The sequence below is a fragment of the Solanum dulcamara genome, chromosome 9 (genome assembly GCF_947179165.1).
Source record: "Solanum dulcamara chromosome 9, daSolDulc1.2, whole genome shotgun sequence".
Lineage (NCBI taxonomy): Eukaryota > Viridiplantae > Streptophyta > Magnoliopsida > Solanales > Solanaceae > Solanum > Solanum dulcamara.
The window spans coordinates 74,300,919-74,323,761 of NC_077245.1; the positions used below are offsets into that span (position 1 = coordinate 74,300,919).

At 34.2% G+C, this 22,843-nt stretch overlaps 2 protein-coding genes across 4 annotated transcripts; both read left to right on the top strand.

The window, feature by feature from the left end:
• The first annotated feature begins 2,318 nt into the window (after positions 1-2,318).
• LOC129902624 (protein-tyrosine sulfotransferase) lies at positions 2,319-12,972 on the top strand. Of its 3 annotated transcripts, none has more exons than XM_055977960.1 (13): positions 2,319-2,546; positions 3,479-3,566; positions 4,169-4,346; positions 4,473-4,544; positions 5,202-5,487; positions 6,382-6,522; positions 10,297-10,401; positions 10,508-10,655; positions 11,115-11,164; positions 11,280-11,348; positions 11,445-11,564; positions 11,702-11,827; positions 12,615-12,972. In XM_055977960.1, the coding sequence occupies exons 2-13, from the start codon at positions 3,509-3,511 to the stop codon at positions 12,756-12,758; spliced, it is 1,497 nt and encodes a 498-aa protein (XP_055833935.1). In that variant the 5' UTR covers positions 2,319-2,546; positions 3,479-3,508; the 3' UTR covers positions 12,759-12,972. The 3 variants fall into 3 exon arrangements, with proteins under 3 accessions (XP_055833935.1, XP_055833933.1, XP_055833934.1); XM_055977958.1 differs by having other exon boundaries at positions 2,320-2,546; positions 11,702-11,836; XM_055977959.1 differs by having other exon boundaries at positions 2,320-2,546; positions 3,496-3,566; positions 11,702-11,836.
• A 2,138-nt stretch (positions 12,973-15,110) lies between these two features.
• On the top strand, positions 15,111-20,191 carry LOC129903237 (GATA transcription factor 11-like). The gene is made up of 3 exons (XM_055978741.1): positions 15,111-15,240; positions 16,225-16,497; positions 19,186-20,191. Exons 2-3 carry the CDS (start codon positions 16,234-16,236, stop codon positions 19,924-19,926), a joined length of 1,005 nt encoding a protein of 334 aa, XP_055834716.1. The 5' UTR covers positions 15,111-15,240; positions 16,225-16,233; the 3' UTR covers positions 19,927-20,191.
• Positions 20,192-22,843: the final 2,652 nt, after the last annotated feature.

Sequence of the window (22,843 nt, forward strand, 5' to 3'; positions counted from 1 at the left end):
GTGTTTATGTTTTACGGATTCTATCCTTAGGCATTCATTAGAACCAGTCAGATTCAGTTTTAATTCACTTAATTAAAAAGCACATTCAAAATTGTGTGCTATAAATCTGAAATAAGTTGCTCTTAAGAGTACTTGTAACTTGTAAGTGTATTTCCACATGACATATCAACTGTTAAAAATCTGTTTGCATTTTACACCAAGCCAATGTATATAAGACATATATCTTGAATATATACACTTTTTAACACTTAACCATATTTAAGTGATATGTATAATCACTTTCATAATGTTGATTCTTAACGTTAATTATTTGATTAGGTGTAAACACCCAATGTGGATTAAAAACTTTCTCAATGAAGGAATTTGTGTTATTAGAGGAGAGAAATGTGTAGTAGTATCATATACAGAAATATTAGTAACGGATAAAGGCATGAAAGTAAACGAAGAAATAGAAGATGGGAATGTACAAATATAATTATAGATCAGAAGAAAATGACTACCCTAAAAAATAACAGTAAAAATCTATTTTAAGTTGAGAACCGTGTATGCTTTATTCTCAAATGAATACCTCAGAACATAACGACGACAAGCATAAGGCTAAAGTTTGGTTCCACAAATAAGATATTGATAAAAATTAGAATATAGATTTAGAACATATCAAATTCACTAGCTGATGTCTCGGGTGAAAAATTCAATTCTCATTGAGATCCCTAGTATCTTTTTTTAATTTCAGGGACTGCCTTACAAGTCCAAATTACAAAAAGTCCAAATTAACTATAGCAAAAACACGAATAAAAACATCAACACCAAGAATCTGATGAAGTGATGTAGGAACGATGATGGATGACCATATTGATTTCATAAGTCTTATTAAGTTATTAGGTAGCATTCACATTTCCTAATTAGACAATTGAGATTTCATTTTTGAAATCAAATTATGAAAAAAAATTCGTAGCTTCATAAGATATTCAATCATCTTATCTCTTTACATAAGTCATGGTACCACCATATATGTTAAACAATCACAAAATTTATACTTTATTATTTCATGTATAGTTTTTACTCAATTTCGAAAAAATTACACATCTTTTTCTTTGAAAAATATTTAATGATAATATCAACAATTCACCCAAGTTAGGTTCCATTTAATTATATGATAAAAAGTCTATAAAGGTGTACGCGTACTTTTTTTAATGATAATCTTGAAACACTGCAAAGTCTTTCTATATTTCTTAAATTCTATGCATGATCAAACTACCTCAGTAAATTGAGACAGAGGGAATACTATTTTATGGAATTCCAAAAATAATATGATTCGGCATAAATGTGCAACGCAAGTGCTGTAAAACTTAAAAAGTTAAAAGAAAAATAAAATCAAAGTTTTACAAATCAGAAAAGAAAAAGAAAGTAAAAGATAATTAAGAATAAAGTTTTACACATCCAGCTTGTAAGTCAAGTAATTACTTTTCGAATTTTCAAATACTGATAAGCTTTATTTATTGAAAAAATAATAAATATTTCTAAAAAAAGCTCAAGTGGTGGACCCACCAAAACTATTCTAAAATCGACAATTATAGTGAAATTCCACGTAGACGTTGGACATTATTCAAAATTGAACTGAAAAAAATTAAATAGGAGTATTTGAAACTTAAAAGTTGCGTTTGGAAGTAAATTTTACTTATTTAAGAATGTTATTTAAAATATTCTTTTGCTAATTTTTTTTTAAAAAAATGTTTCTTAAAATTGAGAACTATTACTTATTATCACTTGGAATTCCTTTTACAGACACTGCATTGATTATTTAAATATTGAAATAAATATTTAAAGGTAAAAAAGTCATTTTAGTGCAATTTGAAGACTTTTATACTATAGTAAAACGTAAAAGCCCATTTATATCCGATGTATGGTTTTAATGAGAAATTCATTTAATGATATCTTGATCGTGCTAATGTTATTATTTATCTTTAATATGTAATACTTTTTTTATTTATTATATATTTTTTTTTATTATTATTTTCAACATGATTTCTTTTTACTGTATTTTTATTTCATGCTCAATTTGTTATATTTTTCTTAAGTCGAATGTCTTTCGAAAATAATGAAACCTTCTACACACCATCCTTCTCAAATCTTAGAATAGGTTGTTAGTGCTAATATATGAAATAGTTTTCTCAAAAAAATAAATATTATACATCGAAAATTATTTATTGAATAATATTTTTTTAAGAAAAAAGAAAATAACTTCAGTTACCATAAAACATATACTTTAATAAATGTTTTTTTTTTATGACTTTAATTTTCCCTTTTAATAAAGACATAAATACATACCTTCACACTGATCTATCGGCGAAACAGTGTTCGAATTTTCCGGTGGGAAAATCTCAGTGTTTGGATTCCGGATACTTCTCCGATCGGAGAGGTTTGCCGGCGGCAGTGAAGTGGACCCCACCAATTTCCCGATAAGTGGAGGAAGTTTGTTTTTGTCGATTCTCGACACAGTTTTTTGTGCATATTTATGAGCACGAGATCTCGAAATTCCATAATAGGTTAGCCCCAATTTTCCTCAATTCTCTTTCTTTCATGCATTTTAAAGGTAATTAACCCACTCACAGGGGGAAAAAAAGAGAAAAAACTTTCAAGTTTTGTGTTTTCATAGCTGGGTGGGTGCTACTTTTTGATAATTTTAAGGTTAGAAATGCTAAATTTTGAATGTTTTTAAGTTTTGGGCTGGGTTTTCATAGCTGGATGGGTGTTTAATTTTGATAATTTTATGGTTAGAAATGCTAAATTTTGAATTTTTAAGTTTTGGCTTGGTGTTTTCATTGCTGGGTGGGTGTTTAATTTTGATAATTTTATGGTTAGAAATTCTAATTTGAATTTTTAAGTTTTGGGCTAGTGTTTTCGTAGCTGGGTGGGTGTTTAATATAATGTTAAGATTACAAATGCTAAATTTTTAATGCTTACTTGGATTCTTGAGTAATTCTCTCTCTCTCTCTCTCTCTCTCTCTCTCTCTCTCTCTCTCTGCGTGTGTGTGTGTGTGTGTATGCTGTGTATATGACCTTTGAATTGAGCTAGCTGAATGTTAAAGAACTTCCCTGCCCTCCTTTAATTGTGGATTATGTACTTGGGTAGGTGTTAAAATTTGGACTAAGGCTCGTGTATCATGGTTAAAAGTGATGAAGTTTGGATCTTTTACTTTGATTCATGAATATTACGAGTGTGTGTGTGTGTGTGTGTGTATATATATATATAGTGTATATGCCCTTCGAATTCAGCTTGTTGAATGTTAAAGAACTCGCTTGCCCTCCTTTTATTGTGGATTTTGTACTTGGGTGGGTGTTAAAATTTGGAGTAATGGCCGTTTATCCTGGTTAAAATTGAGGAAGTTTGAATCTTTACTTTGATTCCTGAATATTATGAGTGCGTTACAGTTCATTGGAGGATTCTGACATTAAAAGTTTTTCTGGGTCGTTTCAGTTTGACTTCTGGGATAGATTGGAGGTGGGAATGAGGCAGAGAGGTCATATATTTGATGTTTTTGTGATCCTGGTGTTTCTGCTCTCAGGTATGTCTCTTTATTGTTCCATTACTTTTTGCACTTAATGTTATGATTTTATGTCCTGAAGAAATGTATGTTTTCTCTCTATCTACTTGTTTAAAATTATACCTCTTTGTTTATTTCTAGTCCTAGTAGTATAGCTCATGGACATTGTACTTCTTGCTAGTACATACATCTCTTGATTTCCTTTTTTTCTTCCTTGGGTTCGGGAGAACACTAAAGCTTGTTAAAACAAGCTAATTGAGTCTTTGAACAACATGTTATGAAAAGTTCGACAGCAAAAAAGTTCTCCCTCGAAGCGATTTGTATGAAGTTTGACCTTGGACTTGTGTGGAGATAAGTTCTTGAGGCCTCGTTGTGATTTCAGTTTTTTTTCTTCTGATCAAAAGCTGGATGTTCCATGACATTGATGCTTTGTCATGATGAGGATATATAAAAAAAAATATCAGTGCTTGTGTTTTTTGATTGTGAAGTTTTGCGAGCGAAGCATTATACATACAATTCATATGAAATTCATAGAGATTTGCTCTAAGGCATGCTATTGAGCTCACTTTAGGGGAATGGGGATTTATATTTATCTGGGGATTGATAATGTTATTTGCGCCCAGTGTCTACCATAACAAAGGCAACTGAGAGCAAAGATGGCTTCAAGCGGTGTGAACACATTGTCAAGCAGTGGGCATCTTCTTCACTTGATTTGGAAGTCAAAGATGACAAACATGTCTTGCAGAACTTGCTCTTTTTTCTTCATGTCCCCAGGACTGGAGGGCGAACATATTTTCATTGGTAAAAATGGTTTCCCTCTATAAATTCCTTTCCCTTTGACTGAGATAAGGAAAAAAACTGTTTCTATGAATTAATCATAGTATAATTTATATATTGGCTAATGGTTGTATTGTCTTGTCTGTGCAGTTTTCTTAAAAAACTTTATGCCAGTTCTTTGGAGTGTCCACGTTCGTATGATAAGTTAAGGATTGATCCAAGGTAATATATTTCTTCGTTCTTTATGCATTAAATTGATTGGCAAATATTGGACATTTCTATATTCAAAGTTGCTAGATGTTCTGTTAGAAGCTGTAAGAAGGCCTTTTTGTGGAAACTAAAGTATAGTCGTGATGGAGCATCACCAAAGCAAACTTATAACTTATGTTGAAATAAGAAATTGCATTAGGCATTCCAGTGGAGCCTCTGATAATGAATACTGATGTTGCTGTCTTAGAAAAAGTAAACACTGCTGATGATAAGGTCACTTTTATCCACTTGATTATTGTTGTACTCCTGTTTGTGTATTTTGGAAGTTATAGTCAGTGGATGCATTAGAAATATTGAAGTATTTAGCTTTACTGAGTAGAAATAAATGGATTGCCAAACTTAAATACAGATTTTGTAAGATCTCGTTGTTTGAAAGCTTCCAAGGTAGAAGCTATTATATGAATCATTTTGTAGTGTGCAAGAGCACTAAATCGCTCTGCTTGTACTTCAGCTAGTCTTCTTATGGTGAAATATTGTAACAGAGAAACAATTCTGATTAGCACAGTTTGTTCCATCTATTCTCTGCTTCCTCTTTTCCTTTACCTTTTCAATTTCAGGAAATTTATTAATAGTTGCTGTCAATTCTACTACTACTGTTTGCTGGTGCAGAAAACCAAAATGCCGCTTGTTGGTTACTCATGACGACTACAGCATGATGAACAAACTTCCCAAGGATGAAACTTCTGTGGTGACAATACTTAGGAATCCAATTGACCGTGTTTTTAGTACCTACGAGTTTTCCGTGGAGGTAGCAGCCAGGTTCTTGGTGCACCCTAACTTAACATCTGCCACCAAAATGTCTGGACGGCTGCGTTCAAAAAATACAATAAGCACTCTAGATATCTGGCCATGGAAGTACTTGGTCCCTTGGATGAGAGAAGATTTATTTGCTCGAGTATGTCTTTTTAACAGCATTTGTCAATTCATCTTCTTGTCCAATGAGCTTTACTATCTGAGTTTGCCTCTATAGTAACAAATTATAGCATATATATCTAAAAACCTTATTCAACTAAATATATCAACCGAAAAGCATAATTGTCTTATCTAGTTTCGCTTCCTCTTCCTCCAAATATATTTAGATTTTGTCAATGGCAATATGCTTATCAGATAGTTCCTTACTAGCCCACATTGTCGAATGGGCTCCTTTACTGATCATTCGCTGCTTCCTTGCCATCGAAAGAATAAATTATCATTGTTTTGTTTTTGAGCATGTTCCACAGTGTAGTCTGTACTCTGTATCATTCTTGAGGCAGTGATAATCGCGGATGTCCTGTTTCTCAGACATTTCATCATACTTTGCCTCTCTGTTTTATTTAGATGCTTCTTAGTTGCACTTATTTTGTTGCTAAATGAATTACCATATGCTTGTGCTAATAATAGTAGATAATTTCTCTTCCTAGTGTACAACAACTGGTCCAAAACACATAACCTTGTCTATCTATTTGTGATTGATAATGGTGTCTAATCAGTAGAGGAATTAAGATGATTAGTGTAAGTATTGTTATCCATTTATCCTGCTAGCACTGTCAAAGGATTGCCAAACTTAACTAATTAGCATAATAGGAACCATATCTCAACAAAACATCAGGATTCAGAACATTTTTTGTATTTACAAAATACAATTAGAATGATTAATAATCTTTTAGTGGGTTTGCCCATTTTGATGTGGAGGAGGGGAGGCAGGGGCAGCAAGGTGGGGGGAACTTCTGTCATGCATATGTATGTAGCATTATGAATTTATCTTGCATAATCATTAATATGTTGCATTTGCATATCCCCTGGACTGCAGAGGGAAGCAAGAGAACAAAATGGTCATTCTGTTGTTACAGGCACTAATCCATATGATACGGAGGAGATGTTGATGCCTCTACATGAGTATATCAACAACCCTATTGCTCGGGATATCGTTCACAACGGAGCCACATTTCAGGTATTGCGTGGTTTTATATTTACAATATGAAACCTTTTGTCCTTTTCTTTTTCTGAATTATATTGTTTGGAGTTCTACAAGAGCTAAAAGTAGGGATCCAACTCGGAACTTATGGGTGAAGGTTGTGAACACATGCTTATGTTGGTATTTTACTATAAATTTCATATTGTTCTTCTGCTTTATTGGTTAATTGTTGTTTAACTGGTTACTAGAACTGTGGTTGGGTTCTTTTTCGTTTCCTTTTTTTCAGAAGACATTGACAAACTGAAATGAAATTGCAAATTGATTTCAACTTTGAATATCTTGACCCTAGACCAATCTCAGATACTGCCTTGTGGGCTAGATGCTGTATCATAAAACAGTCTCTTGCCGCAACAGGGTCTTTCGGAAACAACCTCTCTATCTCCATGAGGTAGGGGTAAGGTATGCATACATCCCACCCTTCCCAGACCCCACTTGTGGGATTTCACTGGGTATGTTGTTGTTGTTGTTGTTGTTGCCGCAACAATTTTACTTTTTTGAGGTTATTCGGGAGAAGGTGGGAGTGACATCTGTGGTAGACAAGATAAGAGAAGCGAGATTGAGATGGTTTGGGCATGTACAGAGGAGGGGTGTCGACGCCCCAGTTAGGAGGTGCAAGCGGTTGGATTTGGGGCTATGCAGAGGGGTAGGGGTAGACTGAAAAAGTATTGGAGAGAGGTGACCATACAAGATATGGCGCTACTTCATATCACCAAGGACATGACCTTAGATAGAAAGTAGTGGAGGTCACGGATTAGGGTAGAAGACTAGTAGGAATTGAATGGTGTCTTGCCGTGTGTCGGTTTAGGATGGTCGTAGGTCTAGGCGTGCCTTTATAGTTGTGTTGTTATTGCCTTTGATTATCGCATTGCTTTGCTATTGTTATTGTTCTTGTCTTGTAAAACTTTGCATTTTTTATTTTCTATTTTATTATGTTATATATATTGTTTTTCTCTCGGGTTTGGAACTGTGACTTTTGAGCTGAGGGTCTTTCGAAAACAGCCTCTCTACCTCTATGAGGTAGTGGTAATGTCTGCGTACACCCTATCTTCTCCAGACCCCACTTGTGGGATTTCACTGGGTATGTTGTTGTTGTTGTTGTTTGAGAAAGTCTCTGCTAAACAGATTATTCAATTAATGCCGAAAAAACAGAAGTAACAATGATATAAGGTGAGGCGCTTTATCATTTCTTTGGGTGTAGCATAGGAGGGACTCTTTCTTAAGGATTTGAAAGAAAAAAAAAACATTATTGTATGCAAGAGCAATGTTGGATTTTCTTGTTTTTTTAATTTTATTTGGGTAAAATAATAAAAATTTCATTGTTGGCATTAAGAAGATGTAGAATGATACAAAAGTAGGGAAGATAACAAAATTTTGTTAGCTCAATTACAAAAAGACTATAGTACCAGGGAGCTAACAAAGTTCAAAAAGTTCTCAGGGGAACCTATGGGTGAAAGGTTCTGCCAACTATGTAGATACAAAAGACATCTAGCCTTGAGGGAGTGATTTGGAGTTGATAAACCTTCAAAACATTTGTTGTTTTTTTCTGGCCATACATGCACCAAAAATTACTAGCATGTATCGTCTTCCAGATTGGCTTGATGGCAATGTTGGATGCTTTTTATTTTTAATTTTTTTCTGTTCCCCGTTGTGAAGAGCTTGTGCCTGCTCATTTGCAGAGGCAGAGCCAGGTTTTGAAGCTTATGGGTTCTAGATTTTGATCTATTAACTCATCGGGTTCTAATCTATACATATTCAATGTATTTTGAAGATAAATAGAAGGCCTAAACCATAGTTATTGGATTCGGCCGAACCTGAAGGCGACACTCTACCCTCCGCCCTTGCTCATTTGTGCATCATACAAGGTGCCAGACCTCATTCTTGTAGGCTATCTTCTGCTGACAAAATAATAAGTTATTGATTTGGTGAGAAAGATTCTTGGCATACAACAACAACAACAACCCAGTGTTGTTGGCATACAAGTGGATACAAAAGATGAGAGCTTACACAAAAAGTATGTTTTCTACCAATAACACCCAATCAACTATACTGATTGGAACCTTGTGGTGCCCCAAAAATTTACAGAACAAAATAATTTTCCCTAGTATGTGAACAAGTACTTTTCACCCCTTAAACGCTCTTTTATTTCTTTCTTCAATATCTACATGAGAGCCAAAGTTGTTAACCTCCATGATCCTTCACCTTCTTTTCTTCTTCTGAAGATCCAACTGCATATCACGTCGTTGACTGTGGCTGGCGTCATACATTGTGTGCCAAAAAGATACAGTGCTGTTTGCTATATTTCTCGTGGGCTATTTTAACAAGGGATTTTTTGAAACATTCAATGTTTTCGTAATTACATTGAATTGAGGATATAAACAATTTTCTCTCTCTTTTCTTTATAAATGACTATTTTCATTTCGTACTTGTGTCAAAATATTAAACAGATATAACTGTAAGCTCCAAAATATCCATCCGGCTACCCATGCAAAAGAGGAATATTTTCTTCATACCAAAGCTATAATTGGAACAAAAATTCCCATTTGACTTTCCAAGTTGGTCTGTTGTCCTTGAGAAAATCTCCTTCGACTTTCCTTCTATATCATCCTAAACAAACTCAAGGGTGCTGTCTTCCATATCTTCTTCTAATTGGCCTCCTTCCTTCCATCCTCCTTTCTTCATCTAAACACAAGGGAGCTGTCTTCCATATCTTCATCTAACTGGCCTCCTTCCCATCCATCCTCCAAACTCAAATAGCATTCATTACCGTTGACGTCCACATTTTAAGCTTTTCAGCAGCTGTGGCATATGTGTCAACTTCCTTCAAGGTTAATGTCCACATCATCAGGTTGAACTAAAACTATCTTCTGTTATAAGAATGACTTAACCGACCTAACCTAACCGATTATTAGGTTTCTCATAATAAAATTGTAGGTTCTATATAAATCTGTAACTGACATCTGTACCGAATAAATTTATACGTGAAAAATATATTTCATATACAAGTATTAAAATAACGGAGCACTAAAATTTTCGCCTTGGGCTTGGGTATGGGAACGCCAACAAGCCAACAGGTAACTAACATCCAAAGTTCCAACTCCGAAACCTATTATGCTACTCCTATTGAAGCTAAATTAGTTCTAGCATCTCGAGTAGTAACTAGTAAGCTACAAGGTATTAGATATATTTCCTCTCATATGATTTAAATTTCTCTTATTGATTACTTAATTTTTGTAGACTCAGTTATCGAGTCCCATCTTGTTTGATTTCTTCCCGCTCGTGTGATCAAAATATTTTCTTTGTTTAACTATATTTTACATTACTATAAAATTGTGGGATGGATCTCTATTCTTGTCGTCTTTCATGTTTTCTTGATTCACCGCCTTTTAAACTCTAAAAATATCTGGAGAGTTCTTGTCAAAGTCAGATAAAAGTATGCAGGGTATCGTGTTCTAACTTCTACCGCATAACTTTTACATGAATTTTTTTTAAAAAAAATACCAAAAATTAACCTAACCGTACCGATGTCGAAGATAAACCGAGATGATGGGATAGTTTTGAAAAGTCTAATCTTGGTTATATAAAATAAAATAACTGAAACTGGTATGGTATAAATTTTAGAAATAACTACCCGAACCGTACCATTGTCACCCCTATTCACAACCCCTCCCACCTCTCTGGGGGTCCCTTCTCCCTAACCAAAGGAAATGCTCTTGAAGCTGTTTCATCTCGCTGATAGTGTCTAATTTATAGGTCGCAGGACTTACAAACAACTCTTATCTGACAGAGGCACATGATGTTCGTCACTGTGTATTGAAGTATCAGTCTCTTGGAGATTATGTGCTTAAGGTTGCAAAGGTAATCAAGCCACTCTAAATTAAGTTTGACTCTGAGTAATATACTCTGCTACATCCGCTTCTTGATGATGGTCGGAATTATTGTAGATATCTATAAATTTTTGCAGAAGAGGTTGGACGATATGTTGTATGTTGGACTCACAGAGAACCACAAAGAATCAGCCACCATGTTTGCTAATGTAGTCGGTACTCAGGCAATTTCACAGTTCACTGGATCAACATCACATGGAGATCATACTGCTAAGAACAGCTCTGGTCAGTTTAGAAGCTATATAATTTAACTGAATTGATGCCTTGGCTAGAAATATTCCCCTTTTTCTTCTAACGGCAGCATATAACATCCAATGGATGAGTATCAATTTGAACAAGCCATGCAGTGACTCTGCTATGCACTTTCTTTCTATATTTGTTTCTTCTTGAGGGGTGGGGGGGTGGGGTGTGTACTGAACCTGTCACTGAAGCTTCCACCTTACGAGAGGCCAATCTTGGTGGTCCCACTTTTTAAAAAAATAATTAGTTTTCATCAAAAATCCAGTATTGGTCATAACTAGAAGTTGAGTTTTAGAAATGTTTCAAAAGCTGAGTATATAGATATGATTCAACGATTGATTTTTCAAGAATGACACATTTTCTGCTAGAATTTAGTGTTGTTCAAGTTGGAGTGTAGGACACGTGATTGTAGTTTTGACTGTTACATCATCTGGTTTTGCGCAGAACAGGGCTCTTCACTACTAGAATCTGATTTTGATGCAACTTATCACCATGTAAGATCTATGTCTCTCTTGATATGTGATCATTAATTTCCCTACTTGCTCTAAGTGCCTGTTCGAATTTCAAATTAAGCTGTGATCTTAATCCTTCATTTTACCCAAACCTCAGAGCAACAGCTCATACCAAAAGTCCAATCATATCTCATCAGCTGAGCGAGGTGAATCAACAAAGGAAAATGTAAGCCCATTGCTATGAAGTCCAAGACGATGTGTTTCTGTTCTAACTGCAACACATGCGAACTTCCTTACTTTAACTTTTTTGCCTCCATAACAGATGACTGTCGGAAAACTCATGGATGTATACGAGAGCTGCATTTCGAACTTAAGGAAGACCCAGTCTGAAAGACGTGTAAATTCTCTAAAGAAAATTGATCCAGCAAATTTTACAAAGGAGGTATTGTAGCCAAACTGTGTTCTGTTTTTCAATAGCTTGCTATTTTCATTTTCCTTGACAAGCATTGGTGAACTTTCAAGTATGAATCCAAGTATATTGTTTTTGGCCTCTTATCATCATAGTTTCATATTTGATAGGGACGTCGTCAGGTGTCTGAAGCCCTTCTTCAGGAGATCACATCATTAAACCACCTCGATGTGGAGCTTTATAAATATGCCCAGACGATCTTTGCAAATCAACACAAACGCATGTTACTGAACAAGGTTGTCACAGTAAGTGCCCACGTTACCCAGTATTTTTTACTATAGTCCATACCCTTGATTCTGTGAATGGGATAAATAAACAATTAAGGAAGACCTAGAACTTATGCTTATAATTAATAATATCATGTGCATGTTATATTAGTTATATTAGTAGTCTAATTTTGTATGTCACTCAGATTTCATCGCATTAGCTTGTATAACTACATTGAAACTGGCCTCTGAGAATTATTATTCACGAAGGGCAGCCATAGAGCAACAGTAAAATTGTCTCAATGTGACCAATAAGTGGTGGGTTGAGCAGTGGAATCAGCTAGGGATGCTTGCGTCAAGGTAGGCTGTCTACATCACACCCCCTCAGAGTATGGGCCTTTCCCGGTCCTGCATGAACGCAGCACTGTGCTGCCCTTTTATTTTTTTGAAAATTATTATTCACGCAGCAAATATACTGATGAGATATAGGTGTTCCAGTGACTTCATTAATGTGTCTTATTATGTGTTGATGTGGGGTTTCACAGAGTCATTATTCGTTCCTCCAATTGGCATGATAGAGAGGTCTTTTACGAACGCTTACCCATCAATGAAGCCTGTTGCATTTTCAAGACTAGGACTTTCCATTTACTTGGTGTTTTCCTCTGTGATCTCTCTCATTTATTCAACATATCGTGCATCGTTGCATTCGCTACATAGCGCTAGTGCACATTAATGTCTCATCCTAAATAATTATACAGAAGACATGGTTTTCAGCGAGAGCATTCTATTTGACAAATCGGGCTGTGTTATTTTGCAGAACCAGCTGGACAGTGGCTTTGGTGATTCATATCGTGCATTTTCTTGGGAAGCCATTTCTGTTGCCGTTTTCGTGCTGTTTGTGCTTCTGTTTGCTGTCCTGTATGTAACTGCAAAAAGAAGAACATCAAAACTTAAGTTATGATATCACCAACATAAATGACCCATAAAAAAAGATAGAGAAATTGAATAGGAAGATTTAAGAAAAAAAATAGCTCAGGTAGCATGTAAGATTGCTCAAGCCTCACTAGTGGAGGTAACTACTAACTACACTCACATGCAATTTTGTGGGTAAAAGCAAAAGCTTAATGTAAAATTTTATGCTTTTTTATATCAATTTCAGTTCTCCTCTCTGTTCAGCTGGTTCTTAGTAGTGTGTGTGTATATAGTGAGTTGAGCCGATGGTTTATCGAAAACTGTCTTTTTATTTTTTCTGTTCGGAAACTGTCTCCCTAGGCCTCATTTGTGGGATTACACTGGATATGTTGTTGTTGTAAGTTGTTCCAAGTAAGGGCTAAATCAAGAGCCTCAAAGAGAAGCAAAAAATGTTTATATTTTTCAAATATGTTTAATTGAAATCTAACTACTAAAAGGGACATGCCAATAGCTTTGGCGTTGAGGGTTTATCAGAAACAATTTCTTCACCTCACTAAGGAACATGCCAGTAGCTCGTGGATTCACACTGTGTATGTTGTTGAACATGCCAGTACCCAGCAGGAGTATGATGGTATAATTTAAGCATTTAGTAGTCAATGAAGTAAGGCCAAGATTCATTAAGTTTTAGGTTCAATTTTTAGAGAAAGCAAAAAAGTTAAGGTTTTTGTTTTTTCATTTGTTCGACTTTTGATAGACAACACTATCTAATATTTTTTGTGGATGAAAGATAATATGTGCGTAAATTAATTCATACACCATGGCTATTAAAACTAAAAGGTGATGGTATAACTTGAATTTCAAAGTCTTGTCTTTTTTCTTTTTTCTTTTTCTCTTTATGAGTGTAAACCCTATTATATGTCTTGGAATAAAAGAAAAGGGAATTATCTCATCCCTTAACTTCTTCCTCTCCCTTTTAATAAAGTTGACTAAACTAATCATAACTCTCAATTGATACTACCTAGGGCAAAAATTTTGGTGTATTTTCCCAAAATCTTTCTTTTTGATCTTTTCATTATAATTAGGCTAATATTCAAACTTACTTCCAAAATATACCTTCATAAGTTTATGTCAATTTTGACAATATTGTCTACAAATAATACATTTTGTGACTTCATTATGTATCAAATATAATGATTTGTCATAATTTTTTCATACATATCTTTTGTTATATTTATATTCGATATGAATTAATTTTTTTCATCACCCATCAAACGATTTTTCGCGATACTCTATGATATATTTTTGTAGATCGACAAACATCATGTATAGTGCAATTAAATCCAATAACAATTATTTTCCAAAACTTATTTCAATAAATAATGATTCAAAAATACAAAAAAAAATAATCATTTCAACAAAGAAAACTGTCCAATCAGCACACAGTAACATCAAACCATGTACATTATTGGTCAAATTATTATTGTCAGATATTTTTTTTTATGGGGTCAAAGAAAAATAGACCCAAAAAGATAAAATTCTTTTTAAGAAATGGATTATTTTACTGTTCTACCCTTTGATCAGAAGGACCATCACCAATTTTGGACCCTACTCAACAGCTCAGCAATTATCATATACTAACATTTACACCAATCTTAGGTCCCATACCGTCAAAATTATTTGAAAAACTTATTTGTATTCGATAATAATAATAGTATATTTAGTGTAATTTTACGAATAAAATTATGACATAATCTTTGCACAACAAATTCATTTTGAAATTACAAGATGTATGTCTTTATACATACATTTGTCACTTAAACTTTAATTTAGGAACAATGATATTTAGTCTTTAATTATTAATAAACTCTAATTTTGATTCACTAGAAAAGTTATTTCTCATTTTCAAGTACTTATTTTTTTTCAGAAATTATACTCCCGTTTGTCGATAGATTTTGAAATTAAAACTTGAAAATTAAGTTTGTTGTTGAAATTGTGTCTCGACATGTATTTCTCTTGACATTTTTTTTTTAAAAAAATTGTGAATGGAAATGAATTTTCTCCTAAAAACTGCTTTGAAGATCATATTTTCAAAATTTAATCAAATTTTATGGTCAAACAAATATTTAAGAATAATTTTTGAAATCTAATCTAAAATTTATAGTCAATTATTAGCTATATTTTTCAAATATTTTGATCAACCTAAATAAAAAACTTCTTCCTTACCAAACACACCCTTACACTTCTTCTTTTTTGGCACAAAAACCTAAATTCTCAAAAATTGAAATTCCAAAACTCCAAATAAACACCATTCAGATATAAAAGATTTCAAAAAAAGTTTCTTTTTTATTTTCCCCCACTTTTAATAAAATTAAAAAAAAACAAAATTAAAAAATCTATTTGTTTTTTTTCCTCTATCTATATCCTCTCTTTCTTACCCTATCTTTTTTGTTATTCCTCTCTTCTCTACAAAAACCTCTTCTTTAACCTTCAATGGCTTTCTCAAGGGTTTAAGAGTTATTTTTGTTCCAAATGTAAGTACAATTTCTTCTCTACATGCAAAAAAAATAAAATTTAGTACTTTTTCCTCATACCCATTTCACCATTTTACCAAAAAATTAATCTTTTTAAGGAACCCCCCCACCCCACCCCAAACCCAAGTTATTCTAGCTTCTTGAAGCAAAATGGGTATAAAAAATGGAGTTTTTTAAAGCTATTTTTGGTTTAAATGGTTAATTTGGGTTTTTGGGTCACTGAAAATGTATAGTTCTTGAATTTTTTTTTGTTAATTTGGGGTTAATTTTCTCTATTTTTTGTTTAGCCGACATGTTTGTGGCTGCTTAATTTTCTAGGGCAAAAGTTTTTTTGTGGTACTGTTTAGGAAAGTGACTGATAAAACGTCGTCGTTTTTAATTAGGAAAAAATGGCTTTTTTTTAATTATTGGTGTTTTTTTTTCTTTTTTCCTAATTTGGTTAAGAATTACTACTATTTTGATGAAAAGATTTCTCTTTATGCAGCAATCCCTTGATTTAATGTATTAGGGATTTTCCATATATTTGCAATTATTCTGATATATTTTTTTAAAAATAATTAATGTAATGTGGTATTGCTATTTTATTAATTAATTAATTAATTAATCTGGTAAGTGGTTTAGCATAATTAGATTGATATAATTTTTAGTACATTTAACCTAATATGTCTATTAATTTTCTTTCTTAACTACTAAGGTTTTGCATAGGTAAAAAAAAAACGTGTACCCTTTAATAGGGATAAAATTTGAATAGGTAAATATAAATCCAACATTATAGATAGGCGTTACTCTTATTTTTTTTTAAAAAATATTAGTAAAACAATTACTTAAATTAGTGATAGATAATTTTGGAAAAAAATATAATCTATATGGTGAGTTACATTGTATAAATTTTGTGTATGAGTTCTTTTTGAATACTTTTTAGTGGTTAATATCTTGTTATAACTTTTTGGTGTTATAAAGTTACAATCTTTTTTTGTACCTCAGAAGAAGAAGATGACTATGGTTGAGCATGGTGGTTATATGGATGGAATTCCTACTGGTCCTATTGTTGATGACGACTTTGATGACATACTCAATTTCTTGGATATGCCCATGGAAAGTTTGGAAGAAGATGGACTAGGTGGTGTAGAGTGGGATGGTAGTGACTCCAAGGATTTTGGACCAATCCCTACAGATGCTCTAATGGATTTTCCGCCCATGCCTCAAGGCAACATTGGCAATCGTCAGGTGAATGCGGTGGCAAAATCAGATCCTCCTGTAAGTGTTTTAAGTTTACTTGTATAGCTTGTGAATGTATGAATGCTCTATGTAGCTATGTGTGTTTTTTGATTTTATTTGTGTTTAAATAAATATGGGAGTTGGTGCAAACTTATGGTTTTGGGGTTTTAGTAGTTGATTTTTAGTTCTTTATTGTGTTGTTGATAAGAAGGGTGAACAAGTGTTGTCAAAGTATGCTTAAGCCCTAAAGCGAGGCTCAAAACACGTTAAGCGTTCGCCTTGCAGAAATTTCAATTGTTATTCATGCTTGTAATTATTAGTCTTGAACTAAACATATTTATTTATATGTTTTATCCATTTGCGCCTTTTCTGATTAAAGCCCACGCTTTAGTTGTGGTTTGCGCTTAAAGCCCCGATGTACCTTAGAGTTCTTTTGTGGTTTTCGCTGTTGATAACACGGGGGGTCTTGGGTAATTTATTTTGAAAGTCTATATACCAGGGTCAGTGTCAAAACTTGAAATTTGTGCTTTTTTTTTTGTTAATGCTCCCTGCCTCCTGAAGAGTGAATTTGGCTTTACTTGCACATGTGCTGTATGTTCATGTTCCTTCCATGCCTCTTATGATTTTCAATTATGAATTGACATATGAAAGCAATGACATGGAGTGAATTTGGCTTTACTGGCACGTAACCTTTTATCTTTTTGGCTTTCATATGAATTGCTTTCATATGAATTCACATATGAAAGTAATAGCATGGAGTGAATTCGGCTTTACTTGGACATACCTTTATCTTCTTGTTCCTGCCAAGCCTCTACAGTTTTGAGTTATGCATTTACATATGAAAGCAATGACATTCTTGTTTGAAATCCAATGTTTGAGAAACAAAAAATAGCCTTTGCACTCCCCAATAGCTGTGTGGAAAAAAGAATTTTCTATTTCTTTCCTTGTTACACCTGTTCTTTGTTTGTCTTTTTCTATTCCTCCAAGTTTTTCATTTGTAAAAGCTTCATGAGTGAAGGCCAGGACCAGTTACATGGAGTTCCGCCTGAAAGATAAAATCAAATACTGTACCAGCTTGCAAATGTTACAGGATTGAAAAGGAAGGATGAAATATATATTTAATTTTTACTTAAATTGGCACCACTAAAGAAAACTTATATGGTGTGCTTATCAAAAAAGTGCAAGTGTTCCAATGTAAAAGCAACCATAGAAGATTGGGTTACAGTAGCTGTTCCTTTTTTGTCTCTTCTGCTAATGAAAATTCGTTACTGGAAATAGTTTGCTCTAATCACAATCGTTCTTCATGTGCTATAGTGTATGCTGGACATGTAGTGCTATGATGTACTGTAGAAATTGGCCAGGTATAAGAGTATCTTGTGAGTAGTTTACTTGCTTAAAGAATGAAGTTTGTAATGTGGCTTATATAAGTTACTATGATCGCTTGCAACTAGTGACGTTAAGTCGCAGTCTCTGCCATTGGAGCTGACTTATTAAAGATATCTCTATTCATTTTTAAAGTTCTTCTTAAAGATTAATTAACCTTAAGTTTAGTAGGTAGTTGAGCTTTGTCTCTTTTTTTGGAGGGATTAGTCTTGGTGCGAGTTTGGAAGCATCGTGTATTTTGTAGTATTAGCCTTATACATGTAGGTTCTTGCTTTTATGTCTGTTACCATTTGTTGTCCTTGTGTTTCAATTACCGCATTATTTCGTTGTTGTTACTTGTTTTGTTGTTGTTACTGTTCCTTTTTTCGATGCCCTGTACTTCTTTCCGCATTGACCTGTTTTCTCCACTGTTGTATTTCCTTTTTCATAACTACTTTGATTTGCTGCATTCAATGCATTCAAGCTGAGGGTCTTTTGGAAATAGCCTCTCTACCTCCACGAGTTAGGGGTAAGGTCTGTGTACACTCTACCCTATGGGATTATGCTAGGTATGTTGTTGTTGCTATGTTTCTGGAAAGATTTGGATGGACTGAGTCAGTAAAGATGAAGTTCTTGCATCTCTCTGGAAAATCCTTTTTCTTCATGACCTATCTGTCATAGAAAGTTTTGATCTTTCAATGAAGAGTAAATTTATGTTTCATATAAGAGGACATTTAACCTTTGTGAAGGCACTCTAGTCGCTGACCATTAAGATTAAGAAAAGAGGATTATTCTTAAAGCACAGCAGTCTTGCTTTTGCGAAGTAAAAAAAAAAAAAACTAATCCGTTGCATTGAAAAGTATTAGAAAACAATTTGCAGGAAAAAGTCCACCTAATAAATTAATTCATGAGACCAAAGGTTTATGAACTTTTTCTTAACTCATTATTTCATTTGAGTACTATTTATCGTTCCTTGTACCTTGTTTATCATATTGTTTTGCTGTAATTTTTGTTCTATTACTATCTATTGTTTTTGTTATTATTTGTTGTTTCTTGTACTTCCGTTAGTTCTTTTTCTTGACTTTTTTTGACTTTTTTGTACTGATTTTTCTTGAGGCCGAAGGTCTATCGTAAACTACCTCTGAGGTAGGGGTAAGTTCTGCTTACACTTTACCCTCCTCAGACCCCACTTTGGGGGACTACTCTGAGGTAAGTTCTGCTTACACTTTACCCTCCTCATACCCCACTTTGGGGGACTACTCTGAGGTAGGGGTATGTTGTTGTTGTAACTCTAAATAGTGGTAGAGTGCAGAAACTGTTTTCAGTTATATCACATGAATTCCTAATTTAGTGCTATTCTATCAGATCAAATTTACCGAGGTCCAAGGGACTGGTACATTCCAGACACAGAGTCCAGTTTCAGTTCTTGAAGGCAGCAACTCCTGCTCTGGTGGAAAGAGTATACCCATCAAACATGACACTCTCATTCCCGTACGTCCTCGCTCCAAGCGTGCACGACCTTCAGCTGTTAATCCATGGGTTTTGATGGCTCCGATATCTTCTACAAGAGTTGCATCCAAGAAGATTTATGATGCCAGAAAGACGAAAGAGAAGAGGAGAAGATTGTCACTGCTATCTGGTGCCAAGGAATCAATGAGAAACTATGTTCAACAGATCAATGATACTGCACTACCGATACCAGATGTTTCCAAGAAGAAGGTAACCTCCACACAACAGTCTAGTTTTGTCAAAAAATGCACACATTGTGAAGTCACAAAGACACCTCAGTGGAGAGAAGGACCATTGGGGCCAAAGACACTATGCAATGCTTGTGGAGTTCGCTACCGTTCAGGGCGTCTATTCCCAGAGTATCGACCTGCTGCTAGTCCTACATTTGTTCCATCTGTGCACTCAAACTCTCACAGGAAAGTCGTTGAGATGAGGAAAAAGTTTCTGTATGGAACAGCTGAAGCTGAGGAACCTCACAAGGTGATCATGGGAAGAAAGACTGAAGCTTTGCCAGAACCAACTATTGTTGCTGACCCTCCGATGTCACCGGTGCCAGAGTTTGTTCCTATGAGTAGTTATTTGTTTGATGTATACTGAAGAGATGATTATACTTTTAGTTAGGAGCTTAATCTAGTTTATTGTTAAATTTTCGACGGGAGGCACAGGTGGTTCTGGTGGTATGGTTGCTACTCCTGCTTTAAGAGGTTAATGTACAAAATGTTGAATCTTTAGGGTGTCTAGGCTTAGATATTTGATTGGAGGTTTAGAAGGAAAAGCTTTGAGTCAATGTTTGATGAAAAGCAAAGATCCTCTGATGTAAAAACTGAACTAGATATAGTAAGATGGTTAGATTTCTTTTTTAGCCCCTTGATTTGTCCTTCAATATATTTTTATGAGTCTTTGATGTCCATGGAGTTGTAGCTTTTGGATTCATGAAATTGCATATTTGCAGCCTATTTTTCGTCACTATTTTTTTGATTTCCCATTTGGTGTTTGAACTAGCATTGGAATCAGATTAATTTTAGAATCGCCCTGGGTAGGGCCAATTCAAGGGTAGAATTACCTATTAAGGATTTTTCTGTACTCAGGGTTCAAAATCGAGATTTTTCTAGTGAAGGGAGGAGCAATCTCATTTACTGCCCAATAGTTGCAACTTCAATCTATATTCATATATTGCAAAGTTCAAGTTTTACTAAGCCTCTTATAAATGTTCTTGCTTCTTAATCCATTATTTATGTGCTCATACTTGCCCTAAAAGAAAACAATTGTGCTTTAATCCCAAGCAATAAGTTGAGGTCGGTACCAATTAGATGCAAAAAGATATGGAGGAATGGAGGGAATTCTTTTTTATAGGGGCGATACCAATTAGATGAGATTATGTTTTAGTTATATTAGTATATTTACTTTACGTCCAATATTCACCACGAATTGAACAAAATATGTAAACAATGGCATATACCTATTTGGGTGAAGTGTACAAATACTCACTTTGGGGCCGTCATTTGATTTATATCCAAATTAATTATTTCTTTTGGAAGTTTACCTGCTTCGAAATTTATTAACTACTTGTTCTTCAAATTTAACCAATCAAACACATGATTCAATGTCCGAAATCTAAAGGGCCACAATTTGAGACAAAAATTCTAAATAAGCCACTTAATTTCGAAGTTAACCTAGATGAACAAATCGACCAAGCTCCCACGATTTCCTCCATTATTATCAACCCACCCCAAACGATCTTTTAATGTATGGCCCTTTTTGAAATCCAAAAAAAATAAATGAAAAGGGCCCACACACCAAACAATTGTTTGGGGTTGGACACTCGTGGGAGTTTGGATAATTTATCCGTTTAGGTTAACTCTTAAATTAAATCTTGCCTATTTGGAATTTTTTTCTTTAAATTGTGGCCCTTTAAGCTTTAGACTCCGATGCAACACCCAAATCTAAATCAAATAAGTTTAAATCTGAAACAACACTTCCGTATATCATTAAGGAATTTTTTAGTCATCTAACAAACTCATTTGGCAATAATGATGGTTTGCCATTGTTTTCAAGTTTTTCTCAACAATAATTTATTTTCAAGCTTTTCAACCATTATGAACTTATTATTCTATGTAAAGGGAAATAACAAGTATTCAAACTCGGGATCAATAAATAGAAGAAATGGAGACAACTAAATAGGGTGCCCTGTGAAATTTTCACTACCTATTTTTGGAGGGGGTTCTCCTCCTTGAGTTCCCCCAAAACAAAAAAGGAAAAAAAACACTTGTACCCCAAAAAATGAAACTATTTACAAGTAGTTATCCCCTTGTTTTTAACTACTAATTCACGTTTACTGCTTTATACCATTCGAATATATAAATATATACTCTTATGGTATCAAAGAGAAGTAGAGAACACTACTCAGTTACTCCTTGATACCATAAGAGAGTGTATAAACAAACAATGCTTCAGTGAAAAGACTACTCAATTACTGCTTGATACCATCAAAGTATATAGATACCATCAGAGTATATATATATATATATATATATATATATATAGACATCATCAAAGTAAATATATACTCAGATGGTATCAAGGATGAAGAAGCAGTGATACAGTGAATAGAACAAGGGGGCAGGGGCAAATAGTTTGGGATGTGTGTCCAATTCGGGTAAATAGTTTGGATTTGATCCGATTTGGGTAAATACTTTGCATAATAGGTCCAATGTGTGTAATTTTCCTTTAAAAATGGGAAAATTGCACGGATAAGTAAATATATACTAGTTAATTAGCTAACATAACTATAGTTTAAAATAACTACGGCTCGCAAAAAACATAGCTCTCTATTTACGTCTCTCTTTCTCTCTCTCGTCTCTCTCCTCTTTTATACATATACAAATACAAATTATACATATCATATACAATAATTTGTATATCTGGCCTCTTTTGTACATATACAATTCGCCTCTCTCCAATCTTTGTCTCTCTCGCTTGCCTCTCTCCTCCCTTTCGATCTTGCTCGCCTCTCTTCTCCCTCTACCAATCTCGCTTGCCAAATTATCAAATACAAATTATACATATACATATACATATGCATATACATATACAATATGTATTTAATTTGTATATCTGACCTCTTTTATATATATACAATTCACCTCTCTCCCCTCTCTGCCCTCTCTCGATCTCGGTCATCTCTATCCTCCCCTCTCCCAATCTCGCCTGCCAGATATACAAATACATATATATATCAGTTACCATTATATAATTTTTTGACAAATATACATATACAATTCGACATATATACATATACAATTCGTCTCTCTCCACTCTCTGCCCTCTCTCATTCGCCTCTCTCCTCCCCCTCTCGATCTCGCTCGCCTCTCTCATCCCTCTAACATGTAGTTATGAGTCGTAATTAGCAAACTATAAATATGGAGCATAATTAAGGTATTTTTTAGTTGCTATATGTGAAAATTCCTCTTAAAAAAACTTCAACAGTCCTTTAGGCCCATGTCCAAATGTTAGT